This window comes from Medicago truncatula, chromosome 8, assembly GCF_003473485.1.
Source record: "Medicago truncatula cultivar Jemalong A17 chromosome 8, MtrunA17r5.0-ANR, whole genome shotgun sequence".
Lineage (NCBI taxonomy): Eukaryota > Viridiplantae > Streptophyta > Magnoliopsida > Fabales > Fabaceae > Medicago > Medicago truncatula.
The window spans coordinates 2,642,990-2,666,636 of record NC_053049.1 but is presented as its reverse complement, the minus strand read 5'-3'; the positions used below and the strand labels follow the sequence as shown (position 1 = coordinate 2,666,636).

The window sequence follows — 23,647 nt, the reverse complement described above, 5'->3', positions numbered from 1 at the left end:
GTCAGTTATATCAGTTAGTAGTTAGTTGCTGGCAATCTGTTACAGTTGGTTAGATTTCTGTTTCAGTTTTTTGTTTTAGTTCAACTTTTTGATCTTGTAAATAAGACGTGTTTCACTCATTATTCAATAATTCCATTGAGATCAATGACAAATGTTTCTCTCATTTTCTCTCATCTTTTACTCTCATATGGTATCAAAGTCTAGTTACCATCCAAGGACATGTGAGTTATGTGACATAGAGTCAACCTAATATTGTTGATGAATAGTATTAACAACCTTGTTGGTAATATGTCATATTGTCAGTATGGAATAAGGAATTCCTCTGCAATGTTATTTTACGCATTCAGAAAACAATCGTAAAAATGTGGAAGTGCATACATAATCCATCCCAATAGTTTTGATTCGTGGAGTTTGTAAATCAATTGACTTGACTTGATATTCAGGGCAGCTAGTTGTAGCATCACAGCTAGTTGATAAATGGACTTCTCTCATAGACTTGTTAATCTTCATTTTTCACGCAGCATTATGAACCTATTCGGTGTCTTGAAGTATAAGAAGATGGGGGAGGAATTTCTTCAGAATTCTGGCTTTCCATATACTATAATTAAGTGAGCTAAAAATGTTGGAGATATTAACCAAAATGTTGAATGTTCTCGAAATCTCCTCATATGGTGTATTTAAATGGATTTTAGACCTGGAAGGTTGACAGATGGACCATACACATCTTATGATCTCAATACATTACTCAAAGCAACAGCTGGCCAACGACGAGCTGTCCTTATAGGTCAAGGTATGTCAATAATGTTCATTACATAATTTTATATGATAGTTTATTACCTTTTCCAAAAGTATTTTTGCTTAAAGTGTTAGAAATTTTGTGACGGCTTTCAGGAGATAAACTAGTGGGTGAAGCCAGTAGAATTGTGGTTGCTGAAGCTTGCGTACAGGCATTAGACCTAGAAGTCACTGAAAACCAAATATATGAAGTTAACTCTGTTGAGGTAAACCTTCAGTGGTAATTATATTTGTAGGTATATATAATGATGCGTGGATGTGTTATGTATATGCGATCCAAAGCCCCATTATAGAATCAAAACCGTAAATTTCCTAACTATTTGTTACTGTTAAAACTTTGATTCATATTTAGTGTAAGAATCAAATGCAGGAAAATATTTGTAAGATTTGTTTATTGTTGATGCTGAAATATGCATGTTTCAGGGTGAAGGTCCTGGAAATGATGCTCAGAAGTGGCAAGAATTATTCGAGGCCGCGCGCTCTAGCTGACTAGACTTGTAATTAAAACTTGTATACAAATAAAAGTAATTTATATGCATCATACAGGGAGTTCAGCTTTACAATTATTGTATATATACTTCTTCATTCATTATTGGAAGGTGAATATAAACTTCATATTCAGGATAGCTTCATTGGCAGTATTGCCAATTATACACACAGAAGCACTTGCTTCATAAATAAATTATATGCAAAGTTAATTATTCACCGATCACAGGTTATACAAGACAACATCTTGTGAAAGAAATTTTCGGAATTGCGACGTGTACTGCATGTATTGGCACAATCAACAATATCACATCCATCAGCTCCATTTTGCTTTGCTTTCTCACACTCATTCAAGAATGTATTGAATGCAACCTCGACATATTTAACTGCGTCCAAAACACACATGTTCTCGATCAACTTGTTGGGATATATACTCTTTCTATGATCCCCATTAAGAGTAGCTGCCATTAGTACCAATTCTTCCTGAAATTCACTCAACTTGGCTTCTTCTTTAGCAGCGGCCTCTCGCAGCTTAATCGGTTCGGGCAGTTTTTCTGCACAATGAATACTTAAATAGTCAAGAAACACGATTGATGGTCGAATTTGTTATTCATGTACATGTAATATCAATAATTGATTAATGATAGATATTATAATGATTGAAAACAGAATTGATCGACATTATTCAACACTCTAAAGTAAGTTGTTTACTTTAGAGGAGTCTGATCCAACATTAATTTAGGGAACATTCTTTATCCTAAGCTCATCAAAACAACACACATATTTAATATAACTTCTTATGCATTAGAAGAAAGAAAGGTGAAGAGCATAAAGAACAAATATTGATATTTTACCTGGACAATCAGTTCGTGGACTGCTTAAAGTTAGAAGTCCCTCAAATGTTCCAGCCCATGCATCCCTCTTTGTCAGAAATTCAGGGAGATTGAATATCTTCTTCACAGTTGCAGGTATAGATGAATGCTCATATTGTGAAGTTGGAAATGGTCCAGAAGGTTCATGCAACACTGTATAATGTAACCATGTTATGATTAATTTTTGTAATGTTTAATGAGTGTAAGAACTATTTTTGTTTGCATGCATATGCATCTTATTCTTACCTTTTCCTGGCTCAATCCATGGAGAAATAAAGATGGTTGGAACCCTAACACCAAGCCTATCAAACTTAAACTTGAATGGCTCAGGACCAACAATGTCATCTGGACTAGGAATTCCGTCCACCGGCGTTGGCACGTGATCGTAAAATCCTCCGTGTTCGTCGTAAGTAATCACAAACAACATTTCATTCCATTGTGGACTGCCTCTTAATGCTTCATACACTTCTTTTACAAATTTTTGTCCTTCTCCTACATCGTGAGATGGATGATCATCATTTCCAGGTATTGATAACAAGTCGAAAAATCTTTGTTCTATCACCACGTAGTTTGGTAATTTCCCTTCTTCACAATGCTTCTTGAATGTTAACCCGTATTCATGAAATTTTTCTATGTATTTCAGCTTTCTAAGACTCCTGAAAGTGATTAATAGAATTATTAGGGAAAGTAATCAATGATTATTCATGACTAGTACAGCTCAACAAACCATGAAATTGTAACAATAAGCAAGGAAATAAATGAAGCAAAACAGAAAAATGGGGAAATGTGCGTTAGTCGTTAGATATTAAGGTACAAAAACGGAAATGAACAAACCTGTAGAAAAGGGTGGATGGTGGTTGTTGATAATAGATCCCAAAATTGAAACCATTTTCGTCCAAAGAATCAAATATGGTCTTTTGAGGTAACCCTCCAATGAGCTTATTTGTGTCATTGCTAGTTAAGCCATGCGACGTGGCAGAATGCACGTAGAGCCGGTTCGGTTGGGTTGATGCTGGAACCGAAGCGAACCAACGATCACAAACCGCAAACTCTTTAACTAACTCCTTGTAAATCGGTACCAAATCCGGTTTAAACCCATTCATAACCGCCTCTGTCATTGTCACTGTCGCGTTTTTTGGTATCTCTTGCCTCACTGCATTTTGAACGAAGCCATCCATCATTGGAGGCAACTTTTTTGCTGCTGAGGCTTCGCTCCATGGTTCTCCAAAAATTTGCTCGTAAATATCTTGGATGGAATGACCCGGGTCTGGGTCAACATAGATTGACTGGTCACTGAATAGAACTCGGTTCGAGTTGGAATCAGATGTGGAGATTGAGTTTGACTCTGTACCGATAACACCGTTGATTTTCGGGTTGAGGGACTTCATCCAACCCAACATGTGGTCAAAAGAACGGTTCTCTTGAACCAAAATGACCACTGTTTTGATGGGGTAGCTATGAATAGTAGTGCTAGAATTTGTAGTCATTTTTTCTGAAAGTTTCCTTTTTTGTGTGGATTTTGTTGATAATTCTCAAATGGAAATACCGATCCGAGAAAGTGAGACATATATATACTACACTCAAATCATGTGGTGAAGTTATATTCTTGGTTAAGCAACTTAGGAAGGCATAAAGAATATACTATAATGCACTATTTGACATATTAACTTTTTATTAGATTAGATATTATCTATATAATCTCCGTGAGCTTAGCTCAGTTGGTAGGGATATTGCATATTATATGCAGGAGCCGGGGTTCGAACCCCGGACACTCCACTTCTCCACAATTAAATTGTGTGAGCTCTAGCCACTAGGCTACTTGACCAAAAAAAAAAAAAAGATATTATCTATATATACTAATTTTAGATAAATTACAAAAAAAAAAAAAAAAGTAAAAAATAGACTCAGCATACAATTTGTTAAATAATGAAAATATATCATAAATAAGCATGTGTTCCTTTAACTTGTCGTGATGGCAAATGGATAAGAAATGTAACAGAAAAGGAAGAAAAATATATTGAAATGTGACAGGTGCATGTTAGCTAGCATATGGGGAACCTTAACATGTTCACAATGATATTATTGTACGACAACGATCATTTGAATTCTCTTTCTACAATGAATGGATCATATCACTAACCAATGATGATATAATAATGCAATGAATACATATACAGTTCAATTTTTTCAATACTCAATTCTTTGATGCTAAGTTATACTTTTATGAATTATGACATCCAAACATGCAAGTAACAATATGCAAACGAATCATGCTCCCGTAGATACCAAACGTGAAAGTTTCCATCATTTCGTTATGGAGCAATTCTTGTGTGGTCACAACCACAAATATTATTGGTACAAACAGAAATATGTATAAAAAAAAATTCAATTTATTGTTACTATTATTGCAAACATTGGTTAATATGTATTGTTGTGTGTCTTAATGATTTGGATTTGTGTTTTTGTCTATCTTAGAATTTCTCTTTGATTATGATGATAGTAGGAACTATTCGATAGGGTCCACTTTGGTCTATTTTACAAATTTGTCTTTTAAGAAAGAGGGTTACTGTATTTTTCAATATAGTATTTAATGCTGATTGAAGAAAAAGATAGAAAATAAATAGAGATATGTTGGTAAAAAATTAATTAATGTACTTGGAAATAACAAATAGGTCTTGTAATAAGAGACAAATTTTTTTCTCAAAAGGATCTTATAATTGAGGACGGAGGTAGTATTATTATTTTTTTATTAAAGAAATTATTACTTTTCTTTTATTATCAACTCATTTATTCTGACTATTTATTGTTGATATCAATTCTACGGTGAGCGGTCACAATTCACAAAGCTATATTCGACCTTCAAGAATCCATTTGCATATAGACTTTCAAGCTTAAAATTTATGTTTTTATTTTCTTATGGCCTCTCAATCTTCATAAATCTATAGTCTTTCATCTTTGTTTGCACATAATTATTAGATTTGAAACTTGAAATCCAAATCCATATGCAAATGGACTAAAAGGACAAAAATAAAATGAAAAAAGATAAATGATCAAATTTTTACCTGAAATTAAGTTAACGGATTAAAAGTGTAATTTTACCTGTATTTTTTATATTTGCTACAACAACGTTTCTTGGCTTTAAATCCTACGTTTTGTATACATAAACTTTATTATACCCTATGTTACAACTTACATTAAATTTCTTGTCAAAAAAAAACTTACGTTAAATTTAAAAATAAATTAGTCGTGTCTTTCACAAGGCAAACCAAGATGCTTCCTAGTCCAAATACAAACTTGCACATCCAAAATATTTGCAATTGAATTTTGAATTTTACTCTCCTCCACTTTTCGCTCGCACCCTACAACCATACTAAAAATGCTCCTGTGTTAGCTAACTCACGCAAGTTTTAAATAATCAAGCTGGGATTGCTGTGGCGATCATAGGTGCATAAAGCAAAAGAACAAACTAACATATTATAATTCATACTATAATGTTGTTGTGGTGCTCTGTTATGATTAAGTTTCAACTTTTACTAGTCTTGCTCTCACGTTTTCTATGCAAGAAGATGGATTCTTCCATACATGTGGCTTTCAATTATAGCTTTGCATGCCAGCTCTTTTGATTCATTGGCTTTGCATTTAATATTCATTGGCATGGTATTTAATATTCATTAAATGGTTTCTCCACTGCAAAGCCATGAATGCAAGAAACATGTGCCTAAGATGACAACAACAATTCCAACTTGATTGTTTTAAACCGGCGTGAGTTAACTCACGCGGGTTATAACACCTGCATGTGTTAACTCATACAGTGTGACTTAAGTCAGTCACGTAGGAACTTTTTCGTCATGGCTGCAGGGCACGAGCGAAAAGTGCAGGGAGAAGAGCAGAATTCTTGAATTTTTTTGTTTGATTATTCAAATTTCTAATGATATAAATTTCATATTTCTGCAACTTAATCGCCTTAGACATTGACATAATTATTGAAAATAATTTTCAAAGCTGTAACGTTTTCTTTACGAAAGGAAAACACGAATGGATGTAATTTCACCAACATATCTCACTGAGACCACATCAGTGGATGTTAATTTTACCAAACGAAAACACGAATGGAACATATTCAATACAGTTTTACTTCAATCTATATCAACATATAATTTTCTCATTATTCTCTTATTAGTTATTATCAACTAATTTTTGTTGACAGGATTATTATCAACTAATTTAATCTGACTATTGTTGATATCGATTATATAAGATCAACTTGTATAGTGGCAATTCACAAAGCTACACTCAACCTTCAATAATCAATTTAATGTTGTGATTCCTTAGGTTCTACACTTTTGGTTCAACTGATGAGATTGTTGATGCCTTAAAGCTTTGAAATAGCATGTGGAGGCAAGTTGTTGAACCTCTTGGGGAACTCCAAATCTTTCCATCCTTCAGCATCAAGCTTAGAGAAGTAACGATCAACATCACTATCCTTAACAAGCTCCAATTTGGAAGGTTCCCACTAATAAAGACATAATCAATATGAGAACCAAAATAAATACAATTCCAATAATACAAATAACTAAATTACTAACTAATTGATGTCTTTAGTTATGGCTTCTCACCTTTGGTTTCCTGTCTTTATCTATTAGTATAGCTCTACAACCCTGCAGTAGGACATAACCATTGAATATGGCATTAAATCAAAATAATCTAAAATAGAAACATGGGTATGAATCGTCAGAAAACCTCAAAGAAATCCTTGCTATGGTGTCCTTGTAGGATATGACAAACAATTCTATACTCGTAAACAAGGCATTGACCAACACCTAAGAGCCTGCCTTCTCTAATCTGAAAAGGTAAATAAAAAAGATGAAGCGAACATTATAATAATAGTAAGAAAAATTGAAAATAGGAAAATGATTGGAGATTTTAATATAAACACATATTAAAGATGTTAAAAGAAAATGAAAGTAAGAAAAAAAATTAATGGCTTAAGAGGCAAATGGATACAATATTACAATTACAAAATATCTAAATTTGGCATTGAAATAAGCCAACAAACCTACGTGGTTGTTAAAACTGACAATAAAAAGGAGTATACTAGTTTCTTGTAATCAAATTGTAACATTTAATACTTTATGGACACATACCAATCTAAGAAAAACTTTAAGGCTTGTCGGAGATGCTTTCTTCAAGGTTTCAACAGTTGCAGATATCCAACTATCTGCCTTACTCATAGCTTCAGTCTCCTAATATTGCGTGATAAAATTATGGTTGTTAAATGTCAAAAATGCATCACTGATAATGCTTTAGAATATATTAAGTAAGATATTTTTAATAGCATAAATAACTCGACATAACTTACAAGAGAATATAATATATCTTCCACTGTTTTCCTAGAGAAACACTTATTGATTATATCCATCCTGCAATGAGCAATCACAATAAGCAAATAGAAAGAAGAAAGATACCTGACTAAGCCAATGTGATATGTTTCAATTGTTTAAAAATAATTAAAAAAAACAAACACCAGACATGCTCCAAGTTCTCAGAAACGTACAGAGCTCACACTGTCCCAGGACAGATATATGTTTATAACATGTAATTTGACAGACGGTTATCCTAGGACCCAAGGGAATTTAACAGACAGTATATGTTTATGACAGATATATATAGAAATACACACCAACCTGTGATAAACACTATCCTTTTTTAGGGAAGGCTGCTCTGAGTACTTGTCAATAATTGCAGATACTATGGCTGGATCACTAGTTTCCACCTTGCATAATGATTCTTCCAATGACGATAATTTCTGTGCATACATTGCAAAAGGCAATAAAACAGGGACACATATTATAAACCCCAAACCAAAGAGTTTTAACATCATATAAATACCATAGTCCTTAAGAAAAAAAAATTGTGCAGCATAAACTCCCGACGTAATAAAGTTCCACAGGAAGATCCATTGAAACTGTTGAAAGTAAGGCAATTAAATTTGGACAAAGCCATCTTGTTTAAAATGAATCACTATGTACCTAGCTTGAAAAAGTTTTAAGGTTGGATAGAGCTTGAATCTCCATGGCTTAAAATGCATACAGTTACACCACTTAAGCATTCAAAACAGGTTTCTCAAACTACTTTCTTTTATTGCTTACAATGAAACTAATTAAACAACATCATCTCTAATTATTGAATATTTATCCCTAGATATTTCATGATAAACTTTTAAATTCCACGCCTGAAAACCATTGGTTAACAATGGTACTTCGAAACTGCACTAAATTTCCCATGAATGTACACTTCTTATGACTCGACTGGAGTTAGTATTTGTTTACCAAAGATGCAAATCAGCAGAAAAAGCACAAAACTATAGTAGTATGTAGCATACCGATGAAGGGACAAAATGTGTTGCAAGACCACAAGCAAGCATTTCTGCACCATCCAACCTAGCACCTGTAAGACCAACATATTCTCCTGCAATTTGTTTTCCAAAAGGAAAGAAAAAAGAGGAGACGGGGATGTTATTGTGCTTATCTTATTAGACGTTTGCAAATGCTGAAAATTTGTATCATAATCAAAAGTATTCCATGGAAGTATTTGATTTTGATATACATAATCCAACCATGCAAGAGAAAGTAAACAATCATGAAAAAATCAAGAATCTCAGCCAATCCCCTTCCACCCCCAGGTATATTCTGTGTGTGCACATGGGTGTGTGTGTGTGTGTTTGTAAATTGGAAGATGCTAATTGACTGACATAATCAGCAACCACCAAAAGTATGCAGGAGACATCAGTCGCCAAAAACGATGAAAAGATTGGAAAATTGAGTAATCTTCTTATCAAGTAACCCAATTATAATTAATCAAATTCATAGAGATCTAAGATACAACATTCATACCAAAAAATCCAGCTAGTCTAGACAAATAATATGAGGCGCCTACATCAGGAAATAACCCCAAAGCTGTTTCGGGCATAGCAAATACCTGCAAATGGTCCACAAGTACAACAATAAAAGTTAAGTAAATGAAAATTTGGATGCTAAATAGATAGGGAAGGTATATCTGTATCATTTCAAACCAACATTTCTTTCCTATCACTGTTTTTTTTTTTTTTTTTGGATAGAAAACAAATTTCCTACAACAGTGGAGAAGAAAAATCTTAAGAAATAATACTGTTGGAATCTCTATGAAATATCTAATAGCTTTGACATTATGTTATGGCATCTTAGTTTATCTCCTAGGATCGGTTTTTAATCCTAGAGTATCATAAATTATCTCTTAGAATTAGTTTATATATTATTTAGTTATTATAAAGGATTAGGAATATATCTAGACAATCTTTACATAATATTGATCTCAACAAAACTTACTGTTTTCTCGGTAACGACACGAAATCTTCCATGCATAGAAGCACCAGCGCCACCTCCCATGACGATTCCATTAAGAATTGAAACCTGCAAATGTTCGGAAACAAATGTAAGAAAATGCAACATGTGTTAGAGACATGTGCAAACACAAAAGAGAAAAAGTGTTTGTACAATTAGAAAGAGTTACCTGAGGCTTACTGTATGTTGCCATCAAATAATTCATTTTATATTCAGTATCAAAAAATATTGCACCAAACCTCCAATCACCTATACCATATGAAAACAAATAATTAATTTTACATTTCAGTAAAATACTACATCTGAAAACTCATACATTTAATTTTATATTCTCCTCCCATAAGGAGTTTAGAAGCAGCGTGACATTTCATACTGAAATAGCTACCCTCTTAAATTAAGATTGCAATAATTGTCCCAATTACTTGGAGCCTGGAGGGTACTGCTCAATTTATCCCAAAATACATTGTAAGGGGAGTTAACCTCAAGTTGCAGGCTTGGGAAACTGACCACCAAAACAGAAATAAAAGTAACCAGGGTAGACAGATGGGATCGCTAGCAAGGTGAATAGAGGCAAGGTGTGCCTTCACATGCTACCACAAGGCACATTACTCTGATATGCAAGCAAAACTCAATAGAGATGGACCTATGGTGGTCGGTTGGATGAAGGGTGGCAATTTGTCGAGTGAGGTTATCGGATGAAGTCATGGCGGCATCAGAGGGTGACAAATGGTTTGGTGTTCAGATACTAACATGAATGTAATGAAGGCATCAAGCCATCAACATAGTATTGAGGTTCTCCACAACAGAGGTAGTTGAGCCGCAGCTGGTGTGGGTTGCCTAAGGTTTTTGTAAAAGCATGGTTTTCGGTCTTCCATATCAAGAGCACACATACCAACTTGAAATAAAAAGACTTGGAGAAAAAACTAAAAATTATAGATGATAGTTCCAAACATGGTCGTTTTTCATTATAAATCTAACTACTTTTACCTTGCCTAAAACATAACCCCTTATGTATGGTTACTGATGATCCTAATAACTGAATCATTTAATAAAATAACAATGAGTGATGGTTACAATAGCTCGGGAATAGCAATGTAAAATCAATAAAAGAAAATAACATGAAATCATATTATAAAAGTCTAGTACAAAATACAATACTCACAAGAATGCAATTAATATTATGGTTATATTATACTTGTTTTGATGAATTGAAAATAAAGGACAAACAAACCTCCTCTTGCGTCATTAGCAACAGCTGCAACATCACCACCAGCACAAAATGCCCTTCCATTTCCCTGATAAATGTAACCTAAAGTAAGAAAATACATATTCTCTTCAAAGATGAGAAGGCATGTTGCAAAGGATGTGAAAATGTGCACTTTGGTTTGAGTCTATAATTTATTCAGAATTTCTAATGAGAAACATACATGCATATGACATATCTATTTTATTTTGCTCAGAATTACCCTTTTCTTAACATAGAATGTACATCGGTCTAATTTTACGGTATGAACGCTTTATAATGATACAAACTTTGCAATTGCCTTCCATCTGAAAGTTTAGATAGAGAGAAAAAAGTACATATACATATATCATATACAGATACATAATGTAGCCAGAATTCATACTGAGATGAAATGATTTTTTGCAAAAAGAGAACAAATGAGTCCCTCAATATTTGTTAGGTTACTACTAATTGGTTTTAATGGCAGGTGTAAATCAGTCCCTCAGGGATGTCACATTTTAATCTAATAGCGCGCGCACACACATGTGTGTGTTTTATCTATAAAAGAGGGTCAAAGAACATTTGATTACTTTCAGACACCAATTACATTTTTTTCAACTAATACAACAGTTTATTCATTCTTATTCCAATTGTTATTCTCTCTCTTCCATAGAACAATAGCAAAATGCAAAAAATTAAATGGAAAGTGCTCGGTAAATGGAAATTACCTTTAGGACAATCAATTTAACATCAGGATTTCCCTCATCATCGTGAAATATTTCTAGTAGCTTAGATACCTATAACAGGAAGACAGGAGAAGAATACCAAGATAAGTAAGAGAATAGAAAATGGAATCAGAACTTCACAAATAGAAGAATAATTTTTTGAAAGAGCTCAAACAGGTATATGGAAGAGGTTAGGGTCAGTTTGCTTTGCGGAAAATCTCTTTCATTTCCAGTACAAATATTTAAAAATAAGAAAACAACGAAAACAAGATGACATTTTTGTCATTATTGGTGAAAACCAAAAGGAAATAAAAATACTTATACAAACCAAATGCACTCTTCAGTGGCATTTGGCAGTGAAATGAGAAGAGGCCATTCTCTTGAACTCTGTCGAACAACACTACCTCAGAATTTGAAAAATTCATTTCAGATCACAAACATTATTTGTTTATGATGTTGATCCAAAATAATATAGATGGCTAGACAGCACATGTTACAAGACAATAATTAAAGGCTAAGAGGGTACAGGAAAAACAATTCCAAAAATAAGCCCCAACACATCTTCATGTGGTTTTGTATATGCAATTACTATAGAAATAAGTGGGAAGATATCCATCATATTACAATGAAATTCAGAATCAATTCCAAGCCATTTTGGAAGCTACACATGGGAGCTTCAACTTAGCATCGATTTTGACGCTAGAATCAATTTCTGATGTAGGAAGCCAAACATCTTTACATCCTGTCAAACTACGATTGGCCATGGCAAACTCAAGTTTGAGCCCTCCAACCATGGAACCAAACACGAAAGCTAAATGTTCCCGTACGTGTGTTTGGTTATGCAGCGACAAAAATTGATTTTATGTGAACTGATTCTAGCTAAAAGTGAGTTGAAGATAAAGTGATTTATTTTTGGATAAATTTATGCAAAAGTGAGTTGAACAATAGATTTGAGCCTATGTTTGGAGGAGTAAAAATTGATTCTGAAGATGTAAAATTGATGTTGACATGTTTGGCTACTCACTCTCGAGTAGAACTAATTTTGTCACCAGAATTAATTTGAAGATGAAGCTAGGATTCATAGCTTTTGAGTCTAAACATAATTTATAAGTGGATGTATCCAAACATGCATAATTTTACATTCAACTCACTTTTAAGTAAAATCAATTTATTCAAAATCAATTCTAGTCACCAGAGACAACCAAGTATACACCGTGTGAAAAAATCAATTCTAGAATAAAAAATTTGAAATTCTAGCTTCAAGTTAGAATCAGTTCTACAGGATACAAACTAAATATGTCAATTTTAACTAACGGAATCAAAGGTACAGTTTTGTATCATATGTTACTACTCAAAAGTAGAAAAATTGAAGAAATAAAGCAATGCATGAAATGAATTATGAAATAGTACCATATAAAAAGAGAGAGCATTCAATTGTTTGGGCCTGTTCAATGTCAAAACTCTCGCAGATGATTTACGTTCCACAAGAACCTGTGCACAATACGAAAAAAGTAGTTAGAATCAGTTTGAAGGTAAGAAAACGATTTGAATTGAAAAATACTCGGAGGAGGAGTGAAAGTGATATCGATTGAGATTAAGAAGATAAAAGAGAATTGAAGTGTAATTAATAACGCAAAATTGAGAATAGAGAAAACCTGATCTTTATCCAGTTTGGCGGGGGATGCCATGGTCGTTGGTGAAGAAGACTGAGGGAGAGGAAGGACCCAAAATGGGGATGGGTGATGTATTAAAATATTAATGGATTTTGATAAAAATAAAAAAAAGTTAATAATGATTAATAAATTGTTATAAAGTTCGTCAGGATAATGTATATTATATATAAGGTCGGGTTCAAACCTCGACCACCACAAAAAAAATAAAAATCATAAATTAATTTTTTTTTAAGAAAAAATCACACATTAACATTTTTTTATTTACAATATTCGTAAATTAACCACACACTTTATATTATCTCATGATTCTAGAATAGACTAATGATGATTTATGATATGACACTAGATAAATGATTTATTATATGAGTAAAGTAATGATAGTTGTATAAGTAATAATTTTAAAATAATCTTTTTCTTTCCTTTTCAAAAATTGTATGAAATTTGTAGGAAGAAATAAACTTTTAGTGGTAAAATATCTTACATAATCCTATCATATGAAATTCCCTATAATTCTATGAATGTGTAATATAAAAGTCATTTTTGTTTATTGTTTAATATACTATGACATGATGTGCTATATTAGAATAACATCGTGTATTTAACTGAGCTTTGACCCTTTTTTTTTAATAAAAACAACAATGTGTATCTACTAATTTTACGTTGATTTAAATAAAACTAGACCTATATATGTTCTTTCTATATTGTCAAGTCTTTTCACATTTCTGTCTCTCAAAAAAAAAAATCTTTTCACATTTCCTGGATTCACTTATAAGACTTTTTTATGTGGGGGTGTAGTTAGTATTGTGTGGTAACAAACAGCAACTAAAAGAGTGTTAATTAATTGGGCTGGACTCAAAGCCCGGTCAAGTTTTTGCCACGTAACACATTGTGCGCTTGTGTGTGCTACCTCTCTTTTCTTCATCTCAGAGTTTCGTTTCGTGCTCCTCTCTGTGGATTCTCCTCAGATCAACCTTCTTCAGGTATCTATCTGAAGAAACTCAAATCGATTTGAAAAATAATACCAAGCATTTAAAAAATTAGGGTTCCATGTAATAATATTCTCGAATCCTTTCTTCAAATTATCGATTCAATTCAAACTGAATCAAACAAACTTCTTTCTTCATTTTTGCAGAAATGGCCGCATTCTTAGCTCGGAAATCTCTTCTTGCTCTTCGTACCCGCCAGCTTGTAAGATTCATCTTATTATTTTTTACTCTATTTTATTTATGTAGCAGAGATGATGATATTGCATTGGATGTGTCGCAAGACTCAGCATAATAGGATTAGAAATTGCAACATCAGAGAGAGAGAGAGAGAGAGAGAGAGAGAGAGAGAGCTGGGGGTAGCACCTATCGTAGAAATGATGGTAGAAACTCGGCTTAGGTGGTTTGGGCATGTTGAGAGAAGACCCGTAGATTCTCTAGTAAGGGGAGGCAGATGTAGACCTAGGAAAACTATAAGAAAAACGATTAAGAACGATCTAGATATTAATGATTTGGATAGAGATATGATATTTGAGACAGCATTCGATAGTGGGATAAGGCTTCATTGTTGTTGCTGCTGCTGTTGTAACTGGAAATGAAAGAAGCACTGAAAAACTCTTATCTTAATTAATGAGTTGTGATTTACTATATTGTATTTACTCTTTCGTGTATTTCGATATATGAATTTTCTATCTTTTTACTATACACTATTGATTGTTATTTGTGATATTCTTAATAATTTTATTGGTATAAGATTAAGAGGTTCTTGTAAATATATAGAGGTTTTGTGTATAGGATGAAAAGAAATGTTTAGTTTAATACTGTTCCTTATTGTTGTTATGCTTGTTTAGGCTGTCGCAGGTCAAGGGCTGCACAACACTCAAAATTATGGCATGCGATTGAGTTCACACCTCTACTCTACCAAATTAGGTCTGTCGTTTCTCTTACAGTTTTTTGTCTGCATAATAATTATAGAATAGTTAGCAAACAAAATGATTGTTTTCTAGTTTCTGCACCAAATCATTCACAACATTTACAATGAGGATGATGTTTCTTTTTTGGTTCTGTCATGTTGTACAATCATTGAGCTACCAAGAATATGATAATGGAGTGGGTTTGGAAGCAAGGTTTGAAGAAAACAAAAATTTCCTAGACATTTCAGTTAGTTTAGCTGTAGAAAATGAGAGGAAAGCGCACAGGTTCTAACACCACAATGTGCTCCACTCACTTTCCCCATTACTATGTGAATGGTCAGCCGAACTTGTGTGTATCCCGCTGGGTTCACCACAGCTCCCCAAAATACCATCAGTAAAAAACATCTAATTAATTGAGTCGATGGAATAACTTGTCAAACATTTGTATAGCTTTATCATTTGTGACTGTCAATTGACATATCACCGGATCTCCATATACTTTTCTCGTGCTTGCAATTTATCATGTATGCCCCCGTGATAAATATCTTTTTTTTTTTTTTTTATATATTCAAACCGCAGAGGACGAAGAAAGGGAGAAACTTGCAAAGGAAATTTCAAAGGATTGGAGTACAGGTATTTATTTAGGAGCCTTTCATTTTCAATCTGATTTTTCCTCTTTTATATAACGTAATTAAATCACTGTGGATGCTTTGGATGCCAGTTTTTGAACGTAGCATCAACACACTTTTTCTCACTGAGCTTGTTCGAGGTCTAATGCTGACGCTGAAATACTTCTTCGATAAAAATGTTACCGTAAGTGTCTTTTATAACTGTTTGCTGGTCAAGAGCTATGCAACCTATACTTAAGTGCATGACTTCGTTAATGCAGATCAATTATCCATTTGAGAAAGGCCCATTGAGTCCTCGTTTCCGTGGTGAACATGCACTCAGAAGATATCCAACAGGAGAGGAACGCTGCATTGCTTGCAAACTTTGTGAAGCTGTAAGGATTTAGCTGTTTATCCAATATTTTAAGTTTAACAATTGTATTAGAGAGCATGCATGCTACCAAATGGCACAGCATTTTCCTGCTGCTTCAATGTTTTTTAGATACTGATTGCATGTAGATGTTCATGTTAACAAATGTAGCCTGTAGTTGGTTAATGTAGAATCAAATGCACAGGTGTTTTTTATAGAACAAGACATAAAGCTTTGGTAGGTTTATGAATCTGTGAATTAGAAATCTGTCTAATTAAGATATTCCAAATAAGGTTGTCAAAAACTCTCATTCTCAAAGGTTGTAATTGGTATATTTTTTCCTGTACAGTTATAATCGTGGTAACCAAAATCAAGATTTTACACATAATTGGTAAAGGGAAAGTAAAATCGTAAATCGTATAATCATAACATTAATTAAAAGATTATGCAAGATTCATAAATCTAAAAAATATGCATACAAAATAGCATAAGTAGGAGAAAGAAGATGGAAAAACAGATGAAAATGGAAGTACGAATGTCACAGGAAAATATGGGAGCAGGAGAAAGGATCACAGGAAATTACGGAAGTAGGGGAAAGAAAAACAGTCAAGACAGGTGTAGTGGAGAAGTTACTTGTCTCTGCCACTCTTAGAGCGAAATGGAAGTGGAGGGGAAAGAAAATATGGGAGCAGGAGAAAGGATCACAGGAAATTACGGAAGTAGGGGAAAGAAAAACAGTCAAGACAGGTGTAGTGGAGAAGTTACTTGTCTCTGCCACTCTTAGAGCGAAATGGAAGTGGAGGGGAAAGAAACGGTGAGTTGAGAGTTCTTTGGAAATAGGTGTGTCACTGTTACCTACTGCATAGTTAATGAACGCTGCACGTGGCCACTTAAAAAATCCAATTCCCAGTGAAACGGGCCATCTTCTAACCCGAGTCCCCAAAACTCATCTTTTAACCTGCGCCTATGAAACGGGTCTTCTTTGACCCACGATTGAAACAAATCCCCAACCCTAGAGGGCAACGTCGCAAGTTCCACTGTTGCAACCAGAATCGATTGGACAAACATAGATGTTACGATTTTACGATTAACATGTGTGATTATACACGATTGCAAAGAAATAAGATTCTGGGTGCGCTCATAATCGTTGAGTGGTTTCTTAATCGTAAAATCATACGTTTTTACGACTCAACATGATTCTGACTACCATGGTTATAATAGCAGTCTGTTTTGATATGGACTTTGAAATCTTTTCTTTATAACTGGCACCATTGCATTGTTATCCCTCTGGTGTAGCAAAGTAGGACAAACAAGCAGATCTAGTAAAGATAATGATATTAGGTGTCTCGATAAAAATTCAGTCTCAAAATATAGGCTGTGAGTGAGCCTATGTATCTGTCCTGAAATATTGAAATCTAGTTAGGCTGTGTTTGGTAACACAAAAAAGCTAGCTTATAGCTTGTTGGACTAGCTTATAAGCTTGTTGGATGAAAACGTGACGTGCTTGGTAACAAGCTTTTCTCACGAGCTTATAACTTTTTTTGAGAAGCTATTTCAAGTAGCTTTTTAGCTTATAGCTGATAGCTTTTTACATTTTCTTCCAATAATAACCTTATTATTTTATTTTTATTACTTTTTTACCCTTATGTAAACAAAGCAACCGTCCCACTCACTCACCACTCACTCACGTTTTACCAACCCTTAGGTCACAATTAATTTAATGAAACATCTCATACCACTCACTCACGGTACAGCTTGAATTGTATATATACATATATAGCTGGTAAATGAGAGGGTGAGTGTTGAATAATTGAGGTTACATGCCATAACAAAAGTGTGTATACCACTCACACTCACTCACGTTTTACCAACCCTTAGGTCACAATTAATTTAATGAAACATCTCATACCACTCACTCACGGTACAGCTTGAATTGTATATATACATATATAGCTGGTAAATGAGAGGGTGAGTGTTGAATAATTGAGGTTACATGCCATAACAAAAGTGTGTATACCAATGTTTTAAGGATATTTAAATGATATTTTATGTGTTATGCTGAACATGAACTAATTGTCACTTTAATCCTTGTATAGAGTTGCAGGTTGAAATGAATAAATCTTAATCTTAAGTATATAATAAAACAGTAGACTAGTGTGTTTTCACATTAGTTCTTTAAATCTTTGTCATTAACATAGTTTTTCAAACATTGAAGTGCTCCATGTTAGTGGTGTAGCTTTTGGTCTGCGGTTCCTGCAGTACTGCTGGTTGCTATAGCAGGTGCAGCTGCTGTGCTGCATACCGGCGGCTCATGGTGTTATTTAGGAGTTTTTGGCTGCCTTTTAGTGCTTGTAATTTCTGCTGTGTTTTTGTTTTTGTTTCTTTTTAGACAAAAAAATGTGTTTTTGTCTAGAAGTTTACATCCAATGGGCATAAAAAATCCAGGTGTTTTTAAGGAAGTAAATTTCTGAAATGAATGTGGGTTACAAAAAACAAACCATCAATTTTTTCCTTTTAAATCAATCTCTTGAAGATACACAAACTCTAGTATAGTTCTTTAGATTTGTGAAATGATAATTTAGTCACTTAAATTAACTTATATGATCGAATTTATTCCTTTTCAAATTTAGCATTATAGTATGTTCATTTTGATGTATGAAGAAGGGAGTAAAGACGATACGTGACTTTCATAGGTTTTGATCAATATTTATTTTCCAAGGTTATATTTTTTTTTTACATAATTTTTATTTTTTTTAAAATTAAATTGTCATGTACTTTTAGGTCATTTTATATTTATAACAGCTAGTTTTACCAAACACATTATTTTTAATAAGCGAGCTTTTCAGCTATCAGCTAGCTTATAGCTGCTTTTTACCAAACAGAGCCTTAATGCAAGTGAATGCCAATTTTATATTGAAACTCTATTTAGCAGCATTTTCATGTTGCTATATTGTTTTGTATATAGTAAATGTATGTAGATGTTAACAAATGTAGCTTATATTTCCTTCAAAAAAAAAAAAATGTAGCTTGTATTATGTTAATGTAGAAACAAACATACAGGTGTTTTTAAAATACAATCTGTCCTGAAATATTGAAATCTAGTTAATGCAAGTGAATACCAATTTTATATTCAAACTCTCTATTTAGATTGCTTCATTGTTTTGTATATAGTGAATGTATGTAGATGTTAACAAATGTAGCTTGTATTATGTTAATGTAGAAACAAGCATACAGGTGTTTTGAAAATACAAGATAAATCTTTAGTAGATTTATGAAACTGTGACATATCTTTAGTTGACCCAGATGTTGGAAAATGTGCTTGCAATCCCTAAAAATTAGAAACTGTCTAATTTATATATCCCTAATAAGGTTGTAAAACTCTCAATTTTGGAGGTTGTAATTGGTATACTTTCCTGTACAACTATAATAGCAGTTTGTTTTAATATGAACTTTGATTCTTTATAACTGGAACTGCCGCAGCATTATACCTCTAGTGTAGCCACGTAGGAAAAACAATCGGATCTAGTAAAGAGTAGGGTTAAACAAAGCTATTAGGTATGCGTCTTTGTATAACTATCCAGTCTCAAAATATAGGTTGTGCGCCCAGGTATCTGTCCTGAAATATCGAAATCTAGTTGATACAAGTGATAGCCTATTTATATTCAAACTCACAATATACCAGCATTTTCCTGTTGCTTCAATGTTTTGTATATACTGATTGTATGTAGATGTTAACATATGTAGCTTGTAGTTGATTAATGTAGATTCAAATGTACATGTGTTTTTAAAGTACAAGATATAAAGCTTTGGTAGGTTTATGAATCTGTGACATATCTTTAGTTGAACCAGACGCAGGAAATTGTGCTTGCAATCCTTAAGAATTAAAAACTTGTCTAATTTAGATATCCCAAATAAGGTTGTCAAACTCTCTCATCTTTGAAGGTTGTAATTGGTGTATTTGTATACAACTATAATGAGTTGGTTTTGATATGGACTTTGAAATCTTTTCTTTATAACTGGTACTACTGATCTTTTCTTTAAAATTATAACTGGTACTACTGCAACACTATCCATTTGGTGTAGCCACATAGGACAAACAAGCAGATAGTAAAGAGTAGTGATAAACAAAGGTATTAGGTGTGTGTCTCTAGATAACAATTCAGTCTCAAAACATAGGCTGTGGTGTAGCCGCACAGGACAAACAAGCTGAACTTGTAAAGAAGAGTAAGGATGAACATAGATATTAGGCATGTGTCACTGGATAACAATTCTGTCTCAAAATATAGGCTGTGAGCTCATGTATCTTTCCTGAAATATTGAAATGTAGTTGCTGTGAGCTCATGTATCTTTCCTGAAATATTGAAATGTAGTTAATACAGGTGATGCCAATTTTATATCCGAACTCTCAATTTACCAGAAATTAAACCATTAATAAATACCCTTACCAATAACTATGACAAATGACCAAATATATTATACATATCCATTATTCCAATATTTCCTTTCCATGTTTTATTTTCACTTCTCCATAATTGTGTTATTTCTCACCCTCCTTGCAGTAGAACCACCTGCGGTATCATTATTGATTAGTCCAAATAATTTTTTCGTGTTCAGATATGTCCTGCTCAAGCAATAACAATCGAGGCTGAGGAGCGTGAAGATGGCAGCCGTAGGACAACTCGGTCAGTTACCTACCTTTTGTGTCTTCCCTTCTTCCCTGCATTACTCAATTCTGCTCTAATTTGTCAAATCTTGCAGGTATGATATTGACATGACCAAGTGCATCTATTGTGGATTTTGTCAAGAGGCATGCCCAGTTGATGCCATTGTTGAAGGGCCAAACTTTGAATTTTCTACAGAGACTCATGAGGTTCCTTTTCATTTCCATTATATTGAACTCTATTAGTGTCTTTAATGCTATAGCCATAATTGTTTATATCTTTTTTTGGTAATTGATTTTAAGTAACTAGGACTTTCTACCCGCGCTATCGCGCGGGTCTATTGTAAATCATTGATCAATGTGCAATTATTCTAATCAACTCAATCAATTTGAGAAATATATCATTATAGATCTATAATGTACCATTAAAATGTTGGTATGAATATTTATATAAGAAGGTTAGAAAGTTTATAAATAAACTAAAGTGCATTATGAAAAATCTCTTTATAAAAGGGGAGAAGGAAGGAGAGGTGGTGGCGGCGCTACCGCTGTTAACAGGGACAGTGGTGGTAGGGGTAGAACAGGGGTTATGAGAAAAGAAAGAAATAAAAAGTTATGTTTTGAGAGATATGATCATGTGGAGCAAGATATCTTATTGGTTTATTTTGCTGATGTTGCTTGCAAACCCTCTAAACCTGATTGGCTACTTGTATGGAGTATCACATGGCCTTGCATTTTGGCTCCAAAGAAGGGGCAATTTCAGTAAATAAACCAAAGTAGTTCTAGGGTTTTGCTAGGGTTTGCTGGCAAAATTTCCTTACATTTGTATATAAGATTGTTTCTTTGATTCTTTGTTTATTACTGATTATATGTTTTAAACGTTATAGGAGCTTTTATACGACAAAGAGAAGCTGCTTGAAAATGGTGATAGATGGGAAACTGAAATTGCAGAGAACCTGAGATCTGAAAGCCTTTATCGCTGATAATCTCGTTGGAACCCTGCTTATTCTGTCTTATTATGCACTGATAAATAAAATGATCAGTGAATGATCTTGAAAATTTGTATGGATTGTTCCTCACTTTTTATTTTTTGGTGGGCCATTGTTGTAATTCTCGCATGTATGCAATTGTGATTTCTTTTTTGCTCTTGAAATCTTTGAACAAATGAGTAAATAATTGTAAGAATTCAACAAATAAATGTCGTTACCTTGTAGCAAACTTGTGGCCTTGAACTATATAGCTTGTATAATGGAAATACACTCGCTTTGATGGTGACCCTGATACATGCCTTTATAATTTCTAGTAATCTTGTATGATATCAGAAAGCTTTTTAATTTATGTCGTGTCAAAGCCTTTCAATTTATTTGCCACACATTTGCTTGTATATAAAACACTTGAGGGTGTTATGAATTATTATCATTACTTAATGAAAAATAACGGCAAAGGTGAAATCCTAGGAAAGGTATCATGTTCATGAACACCGAAAAGAAAAGCAAAGGAACGGTTGGTGGTGCTTGAATTTGGTTAAGATTATGTGGGTGGTTGTTACGGTGGATGGGAATGAAAATGGTTCCGTATAATGGCAGGAAATATTTTTATGGATGATGAACATGCCTTCTAAGATTCATGAGAAGTTTGAAAATTCCTATGGAATTATAGCAGTAGCAACGAAGTTGTGGAACACAAGGATGATGGTGGTTTTCATTTTTTATTTATTTATTAAAAATGCTTTTAAAATAAGTAGAATGTTAACGAGTGCCCAAAGGTATTGGTTAAGTATCTAAAACAAGCAAGTTTTCATGGAAAAAAAAATTGTGCAATCATTATTTAATTAAAACTAACATTTTATATTTCCAAGACAAAATTTTTATTTGTAGAATCCTTAACCAATATCCTGAGAATACTGATTAGCAAGACCCTTAAAATAATAATAAAGTTAATGACCTATATCAAATTTATTGGTTATTTTTAAAGAGGATGTGATATGCATGACCCTATGCAAGAATTTCTCCGCGTAGACAAGCAAACAACTCACACCGACGACTTCAGGTCTTTCAAGTTTCAAGTCCTAATTGAGGTTAAAACGTCATTATTATTTTTAGAGTAGTGATATTTGTAGAACCATTTGCGACAACTATTGTGACAACTTTCTCTTTGTTTCTTCTTATTGGTCAAAAACAATAGAGAGAGAGAGAGAGAGAGAGAGAGAGAAAAGGAAGAGATGATAAAAACATAATGTGAGTATGAGAGAGAATTGTCAAAAAGTTATCATAAAACGGTTGTACAAATATCATTTCTCTTATTTTTATGACTTTTTTACTATTGGTCGAGGATAATAGTCTATGCGTCCTATTTTAATCGACCTACTTCGAAAATGTGCACTATTTACATAACATGTTTTGACCATATTTTTCTATTAACATACAAAGACAAATGGTTTTCATAAAAAAAACAAGTATTTATTGCGAAAAATTAAATTTCAATCTTTTGTAAATTAAATTGAAACAATTTTTAATATATACTACCTGTCCCAAAATATAAGAACATTTTGACAAAATTCCGGGAGTAAAGAAAATTGATATTTGTATTAAAGATCTTTGTAATCACTATTGTTTTTACAATATTATTATTTAAGAGATAATTATTTTATGTTTTCAACATGTTATTTATTTTTGATTGAAGAAAAAAACATAATAAATATGGGTATGTAGCTCAAGAAATGATTAATTTAGTTGAAAATAACAATAAGGTCTTATTAGGAAAAGAAGGATCGTGGAAATAAATTGACGCCTCTACTTTTCTAAAGTTATAAAGAAAGGTCACCGAAAGGTCACCCAATTAGGGTTTTTTCCAACTTGTGCAAGATTCCACAGCTTAAGCTCCAATAAATGCACTATTTGTTTTGTTTTTCTAAATCCTACTCCATCTGTCTCACAATAATTGTCTTTTTACCCATA

At 33.2% G+C, this 23,647-nt stretch overlaps 4 protein-coding genes across 4 annotated transcripts; 2 read left to right on the top strand and 2 right to left on the bottom strand.

Moving 5' to 3' along the window:
- Nucleotides 1–491: 491 nt before the first annotated feature.
- Nucleotides 492–1,359, top strand: LOC120577310 (uncharacterized protein At2g37660, chloroplastic-like). Its single transcript, XM_039828459.1, has 4 exons — nucleotides 492–608; nucleotides 693–790; nucleotides 892–1,001; nucleotides 1,219–1,359. The coding sequence occupies exons 1-4, from the start codon at nucleotides 526–528 to the stop codon at nucleotides 1,282–1,284; spliced, it is 357 nt and encodes a 118-aa protein (XP_039684393.1). The 5' UTR covers nucleotides 492–525; the 3' UTR covers nucleotides 1,285–1,359.
- LOC25500244 (non-specific phospholipase C4) lies at nucleotides 1,308–3,729 on the bottom strand. Its single transcript, XM_013588597.3, has 4 exons — nucleotides 2,988–3,729; nucleotides 2,400–2,809; nucleotides 2,136–2,306; nucleotides 1,308–1,835 (listed from the first exon to the last, which is right to left on the bottom strand). The coding sequence occupies exons 1-4, from the start codon at nucleotides 3,638–3,640 to the stop codon at nucleotides 1,498–1,500; spliced, it is 1,572 nt and encodes a 523-aa protein (XP_013444051.1). The 5' UTR covers nucleotides 3,641–3,729; the 3' UTR covers nucleotides 1,308–1,497.
- Nucleotides 3,730–6,195: 2,466 nt separating this feature from the next.
- LOC25500243 (3-hydroxyisobutyryl-CoA hydrolase 1) lies at nucleotides 6,196–13,213 on the bottom strand. The gene is made up of 14 exons (XM_013588594.3): nucleotides 13,138–13,213; nucleotides 12,893–12,973; nucleotides 11,486–11,554; nucleotides 10,764–10,827; nucleotides 9,702–9,781; nucleotides 9,518–9,601; nucleotides 9,047–9,131; nucleotides 8,536–8,621; nucleotides 7,838–7,959; nucleotides 7,513–7,573; nucleotides 7,298–7,396; nucleotides 6,894–6,995; nucleotides 6,770–6,811; nucleotides 6,196–6,666 (listed from the first exon to the last, which is right to left on the bottom strand). The coding sequence occupies exons 1-14, from the start codon at nucleotides 13,168–13,170 to the stop codon at nucleotides 6,526–6,528; spliced, it is 1,149 nt and encodes a 382-aa protein (XP_013444048.1). The 5' UTR covers nucleotides 13,171–13,213; the 3' UTR covers nucleotides 6,196–6,525.
- A 766-nt stretch (nucleotides 13,214–13,979) lies between these two features.
- LOC25500242 (NADH dehydrogenase [ubiquinone] iron-sulfur protein 8, mitochondrial) lies at nucleotides 13,980–21,971 on the top strand. The gene is made up of 9 exons (XM_024773820.2): nucleotides 13,980–14,135; nucleotides 14,288–14,343; nucleotides 14,990–15,068; nucleotides 15,632–15,685; nucleotides 15,774–15,865; nucleotides 15,942–16,055; nucleotides 20,645–20,712; nucleotides 20,789–20,900; nucleotides 21,578–21,971. Exons 2-9 carry the CDS (start codon nucleotides 14,290–14,292, stop codon nucleotides 21,671–21,673), a joined length of 669 nt encoding a protein of 222 aa, XP_024629588.1. The 5' UTR covers nucleotides 13,980–14,135; nucleotides 14,288–14,289; the 3' UTR covers nucleotides 21,674–21,971.
- The last annotated feature ends 1,676 nt before the right edge of the window (nucleotides 21,972–23,647 follow it).